The sequence below is a fragment of the Diospyros lotus genome, chromosome 11 (assembly GCF_014633365.1).
Source record: "Diospyros lotus cultivar Yz01 chromosome 11, ASM1463336v1, whole genome shotgun sequence".
Lineage (NCBI taxonomy): Eukaryota > Viridiplantae > Streptophyta > Magnoliopsida > Ericales > Ebenaceae > Diospyros > Diospyros lotus.
Window position 1 is genome coordinate 32,681,960 of NC_068348.1, and position 6,860 is coordinate 32,688,819.

The 6,860-nt window shown below is 35.3% G+C and overlaps 1 protein-coding gene across 1 annotated transcript; it reads left to right on the plus strand.

The window, feature by feature from the left end:
• Positions 1–1,453: 1,453 nt before the first annotated feature.
• LOC127812888 (UDP-galactose/UDP-glucose transporter 7) lies at positions 1,454–6,833 on the plus strand. The gene is made up of 8 exons (XM_052353433.1): positions 1,454–1,736; positions 1,869–2,004; positions 2,742–2,847; positions 2,945–3,190; positions 4,314–4,424; positions 4,527–4,685; positions 6,276–6,419; positions 6,522–6,833. Exons 2-8 carry the CDS (start codon positions 1,952–1,954, stop codon positions 6,684–6,686), a joined length of 984 nt encoding a protein of 327 aa, XP_052209393.1. The 5' UTR covers positions 1,454–1,736; positions 1,869–1,951; the 3' UTR covers positions 6,687–6,833.
• The last annotated feature ends 27 nt before the right edge of the window (positions 6,834–6,860 follow it).

A 6,860-nucleotide genomic window follows, 5' to 3' on the forward strand; every position in this document is an offset into this window, starting at 1 on the left:
CGAGGGCAAGGGCAAGAGACGCATTGACGACGACGGTGGCAGAGACGGAGGAAACGACGGCAGTTGACTGTTAACAGCGAATGGGGAGATAGGTTGGTGGAGTGGGTCTCTCTCAGGGCAGAGAACAGTGAACATTGATGCAATTCTAGGGTTTACAACTTAATATTATTTATAGTATATAAATTATAAATTAATTTCACATACACCTTTATATTTTTTAAAATTACAATTTACCTCGCGTTTCTGTTTCCTAACTTTTTTTGAAAAATATCGTTTTTGCGTTTTCATTTCGTATTAGAGACATTTCCCTTTTTTGTCTCTGTGCAACATAGCCCCATAAACCCTACTTTTACGTTGTATGAACGAGACCCCCAAAAGGGCAACAGGGCACGCTATAACCTTGTCTCCACATGAGCGACTTACCTTTCAACTTTATTGTTGCTTTCCAAAACATCATAAGAATTCAAACATTTGATACTCATGTTATCCCTCTTGTGCTTTACCGCTGCTTAGGGTTTTAAAGATGGTGAAATAGGTTCGGGTTAAAGACCAACTCTAATCAAGAAGTCTCTCAAGTTTCTCGTATTATAAAAAAAAAGCTACGGGTGTTGAGTTGAATTAACTTAAAATCTGAGCAGTCTAATTAAGCGTTTAGTAAATTAAAAATTAGCCAAAATGTATTGAGTTAAGTGAGTTATATTAACTTAAACTCAATCTCACCGTATCTTTACAATTGAGTTCAAACTCTTGATCGCAAAGTAAAATATTTTTCAAAAACTCAATTTTATCCCTCTAAAATAGTTTAAGCAAATTTTATTTTCTTTCATATCCTTTATTATATATATATATATATGATATTTATAATTAACTATTTTTATTTTTTCAATCATTTTGCTATTTTTCAAAAACTCAATTTTTTCTTAAATATTTATCAAATAGTAATTTCCCAAACTCACATTATTTCGACTAATTTATCAAATATTTTTTTTTATAATCAAACTCATTTTACTAAATTCATCAATAAACTCTATTAATTTTCTTTAATGACATTATAATTTTTCACCTCTTTTAATCTAATTAATATTATAAACTCTCATTTATGCAACCAATCCCCACATATTAACCGATGTCACCATCAAGCTACCTAAAACTACATTTTATTATTAAAATTTTAATTGTGAAATCAATCAATTTAAGCACTTAAGGTGTATAATATGGCATATATTATTACTTTAATTAGCTATAGATTTTTCCTTCATATATTAAATACACTTTAATTACTTTTTATCTCCAATTAATTAAGATACATTAATATTAAATATATTTTATTTTATGTTTTGAGTGAAAAAAAAAGAAAGAAGAGAAAAGCTCCGTCAACCGCTTTGAGTAACGGTAGAAAGATTGCTAGCCGCAGCACCCACATTTCAGCCTGTGATTGCGATGGCTTCGCCATGTCCATTGCACCAACCAAAGTCTATCTCTCTCTCTCTCTCTCTCTCTCTCGCCTTGGGTTGGCTGTCTCCCAAACGCGACAGTCTCAATGGAGGCTGGCGCGTCAAGCTCGACTCACTTTGACACGAGGCCTTGTTCCCTTGTAGTTTCGTTGAACACGCACTAATTCAGATCTAAAAGATTTAATATTTATTATCAGATCCACCCTATACACTTTATGCACCCAAAACCCACTCTTTGCTCTCTCGATCGCAAGAAACCCTGATTACTTCTTTCTTCCCCATGTAAGTTTTCATTTTCCTGGTGTCATGCAATTATACTTCTATCTGGGCATGGTTCTTCATCATGGAATTTGAGTTTCTGGTTATTTCGGCAATGAAGATTGAGTTAGTTTTCGTTATTGGCTGAAATTTCAGAAGAAATCCTGGAGCTACTTGATTGGATGTGGTGAATTGCGATTCTCGGAGGATTGGTTTTCGATTTCCGTGGATTGATTGCTATGGTACCAGCCATGGACCGTCGCCTGGATACTGATACAAGTCCGTATTTGAGGTTAATTTCTTTCCATATGGATCCTCTTGTTGTCTGTTTGATTGTAATCGAATTGGGCTTTATTTGTTTCTGCACATAGTTACGTGCTTTTGTTGGGTTCTGTGTCAATTTATTGTTGGAATTGCGATTGCCTTACATTCAGACGTCAGACAGGTCTTGCATGTCTCTGTGTATTGGATTTTTGTTTTAAAATAGGCATAGAACTTTATATAACAATTGTAATCCAATTGCAAATCGAAAGGCATCCTTAATTTTTCGCATCCTTGTGCATGAGGCTGCCAGTATAGGGGAGAGTTATATTTGTACACAGCCTTACCTCTACTTTTTGGCACTCATTTTTGCAATGGTGAAAAACCCATAGCAACAAGTCCCAGACTCATGGCCGAGAGAATGCTTCCTGAAATTGGTATCTGGGGAATTATTACTTGAACGAGGGATGACTTCTCCACATACTTGCTCTTCCAAGTTGGGGTAACAGAAAATACTGCTATTTGTGAGTTTTTAGTGTGTTTAACTGGAGGACCTCAAAATACAGTTCTTTGTCTACATCTACACTTAACTAGTACTTTTGGTCTTTATTCACTTTACCTAACTGCCACATGGATCTATAGATCATAATGAGCATAATGAGACCTAATTTTCTACCTAGATATCAACTACATCTTTAATATACTAATATCTGCAGTATTAAATTTTTTGAGGCATCATTACAACCTACTGCTTACTTCTCAATGTAGCCTATTTGCTGCCCTGTCTTATGGAATTGCTTCGATGGCCATGGTTTTCATCAACAAGGCAGTTCTAATGCAGTATGCACATTCAATGACCCTTCTAACTTACCAGGTATGACTTGGAACCATATTTAGTTGATATTTTTGCAATGTACCACTACTGTCAATTGTGTACGAGCATAGTATTCATTAAATTTTGCACATTGCAGCAAGTGGCAACAGCCTTGCTTATACACTGTGGTCGAGTGATGGGATACACAAAGGCCAAAGGACCTAATCTTGAGACTGCAAAAAAGCTTATCCTAGTTTCTTTATTCTACAATGCAAATGTGGCATCTGCTTTAGCAAGCTTGAAAGGAGTAAATATTCCCATGTATATTGCCATAAAAAGACTTACACCACTTGCGGTATTAGTAGTTGGATTCCTTTCTGGAAAGGGGAGACCTTCATCACAGGTTTGTGGCTTTCATTAATGTCTAAGGTGTAACATTGATTATCCTGCAAAGTTTCTGTAAAGGAAGTCATGGATATCTCTTCTAACTTTTAGATGATTTTGTATGTAAAACAGTTTTTTCCTCTTGCTAATAGTGCTTTTCTCCTTTCTAATAGAATATATGAATTGATTCATATGAAATTGCCCATATTCGGAATTCTGCTCTAACAATATTGACTTTGACATAGAATAGCCATGAATATCCTGAGGTCTGCACATGACCAACCTGCTAATTATGTACTCTTCATTAACTATGACCATTTGTTCAGAATAGCCTTTTGCTTCTTTTTTTTTTAAAAAAGAAGGCATCCCCAATGAATGAGGCTCCCTGCTTTGTTAGGATTGGAGAATTATTAAAAAAATCAAATGGCATTGCTCTTCTGAAATATGTTAATGCAAGATGGGACTAGAAGTTTAATGATGAGCAAAACATAATTATGGATAGCTATGCTATAAATGCTTAGCCAAAGTTATAGGCCAAGATTTTGAAATTGTACCAATTTTCCTGAATTTTAAAGGCAGGGTCTCTCTCTTTATCTCTCTCTCTCACACACCTCCCTTTGTTGTTTTTCCTTCTCATGGTTCTTTTGTTCTTACTTTTACATATTCATTTATTATTTAGGTGACATGCAAGGGGCAATCTGCTTTTTATTCTATATTGTGACATTCTGATGATTCCTTTGCCTTTCACTTAAACCAAGTTACTTGAGCAAGAATAATCATGTCATTCTTGAATCAGGATGACTTAAATCCCATTTAAGTTTTTCCTTATGGCCTAGGTCAAGACAAGCAAGTCCATCATTTTGATGTCTTGTAATTGTAACAAGCAAGGCCACCTTCTCTTCATATCCAGTGACCTGGCATGGCAACCTTTTTGAGAGATGGAAGCTATTGTTAGCTTGTTTGGTTTTGACTTTTCAATTGGCTCATGGCTTCAGCTTGTGGGTTTCTTTTCTTGGGTTTCAGATCTCTACAATTGGAATATCTTGCACCTTTCTGTTGTAATGTTTGATGAATTAGGCAATGATGATTTCTTTCTCCGTTTACCCATCTTAATTGAACAGGCTGGTTGCATCTAATTTCAGGTAACTCTTTCTGTATTACTCACTGCTGCTGGGGTTCTCATTGCGGCACTAGGAGATTTTGCCTTTGACCTTGTTGGATACGGCATGGCCCTTACATCTGTCTTCTTTCAGGCATGGTTTTGGCTGTTCTCATTCAGAGTTGAGAATAACAAATGATTCTAAAACCACTTTTAGCCCTTACTCATTGAATGTTTGGTGTTCTTGGTTGTGCAGACAATGTACCTTGTGTTGGTGGAGAAGTCTGGTGCAGATGATGGGCTTTCATCAATTGAGATCATGTTCTACAACAGCTTTTTGTCAGTACCATTTTTGCTATTTCTTATCATAGCTACAGGAGAATTTCCAAATTCTTTGGCATTATTACTTGCGAAGGTCAGGATCATGTTCGTTATGTTTCATAGCATTTCTGAATGCATTTTCAAGCAGTAAAACTTCTATTTTTAATGTTTGTGAGAGGAGCAATGCAACTCAAACTTGTTTTTTTAATGATCAAATCGATATGAAATTGTCTGTGGAAAGATTATATCTTTTCTTCTGTTTTTTCTGCCATATCAGAACCTAACTTTTCTAGATCATGAATTCCATCTATGTTATTGGGTTATAAAAAAATGAGGACTGTTGAGAGTAAAATAATAGTATAAAAAATAGAGTTAATCTTCTATTTAACAACTTAAGCTTCTAGATTAGATAGTGGTTAACAATTCAATATGATATCAGAGCAGGTAAAGGTTATGAGTACAAACCTTACCCCAACCCAATATTTAAAAAAGTGTCGCATGTGGTTGGACCAATTATTAGTGAAGCCTGGACACATGTGAGGGGGTGTCTTGAGAGTAAAACAATAGTATAAAAGATAAAGCTAACTCTCTATATAACAACTTAAGCTCTTAGATTAAGTAGTGGTTAACAATTCAACAAAGACATACATGAGATGTGTGAACAAAAGAAGCATGGCTTGTCCTTGAGAAACTGAGATTTTCCAGAATTTGAAAGCAATGAATGAATATATGGGGCATATGCGTTCATAGGGTTATTCAGAGTTTCCATATAACTGCTGTCAGACAAACTCTATATCATTTGCATAGTTTGACAGAATAGCCTAAATCATACTCTGATTATCCACTTAGTGATGGAGGATGGGAAAACAAATATTTTGGGAGATATTATTCCAGGGGCAGATATAGAAGTTAGCTTGTTTTTATTATTTCTTTCCTAGTTAATATCTTATTTATTATGTTTACATTAGAGTTTATTCTGTTTCCCTTAGAGATTAATGGCCTACATAATTGCTTTTAGAATGTATTCTTTGGCAGCTTTTGATAATTGAGTTGATATTGGTCGTCTCCATTGAAGTCTTTGTTCGTGTTTTTGTTTTTTGTTGGTTCTGCATCACTTAGAATACAATTCTGTTAATTTAAAAAACACACACAACCACACACTTTAAGTGCACACATCTTTAAGGGATAAAATACTCTATGAACGCTCAGAGGAGATGAAATTGATTTGGCTAATGCTTTACTGAAATTGTGATATTCTAACTGAATTATATGAAATTTTTACAATGAGCTTGAAGTTTGCTTTCTGTTGTTGTCTTTATGATCTTTGGGGTTCTACATAAACCGAAACTCAACCAGTTAATTTATTAGGACTACTGCTTTCTGCTTCAATAGCAGTGTGTACAGCCTTATGCTGAAAGCTTGAAACACTAATTGCGATTTACAGACAGCGTATAACACTAAAATTTGCACTTGATTGTTAATATACTTCAAACCAATGCTTGTGGTTGGGGTGGGCCTCTTTGAGGTAATTTTCTCATTACTTAACTTGGAAAGATGGATCTGCTACACAAACGCACTTTGTTCCAGGCATGTTGATATCATGTTAGTTTTCCATTCTCTATTGAATTAAGGTGTGTAGTCTACTGAGAATTCAACATGGATATGTCTTATTTTTTATGGACAGAGTACTTCATTATCATTTTTGGTGATTCTTCTTCTCTCATTGGTGATGGGCATAGTCCTCAACTACACCATGTTCTTGTGTACCATAGTTAACTCGGCTTTGACAACAACAATTGTCGGTGTCCTTAAGGGGGTTGGCTCTACGGTATGTAATCAATTTCCATTTCTTTTGGTAACAAAAACAGAGCTCTTCCAGCTTATACCTTAAGTCTTTTACTTAACCTAATATCAATAATGCTGTCTTCAGACGCTCGGTTTCATCTTTCTGGGGGGAGTGGAAGTGCATGCTTTGAATGTGACTGGATTGGTTATCAACACAATGGGTGGGGTGTGGTATTCATATGCCAAATATCAGCAAAAGAAGAACAAGCCGCCAAAGTTAACATCAGATGTTGAGTCTCATCGTAAATGAGATGATAATGCAGGCTCTAGTTGGTTATACTGATTATTATCTATTGTCATCTCTCAACCAACTTCTTTACATGTACCCCGTTCATTGTTCAAATAGAATATAATTTATTTATGATCAGAGTTCAAATTCAAAGGAAATCTTGTCTTATCTGTGTCCTTCACACTGGAAACCTCT

Excerpts from the sequence above, each read along its gene's own strand:
- LOC127812888 (XM_052353433.1), top strand. The coding sequence starts at position 1,952 with ATGGTACCAGCCATGGACCGTCGCCTGGATACTGATACAAGTCCGTAT. Across the intron at positions 2,005-2,741 it reads GATACAAGTCCGTATTTGAG|CCTATTTGCTGCCCTGTCTT; the intron begins GTTAATTTCTTT and ends TTCTCAATGTAG. Across the intron at positions 3,191-4,313 it reads AGGGGAGACCTTCATCACAG|GTAACTCTTTCTGTATTACT; the intron begins GTTTGTGGCTTT and ends ATCTAATTTCAG.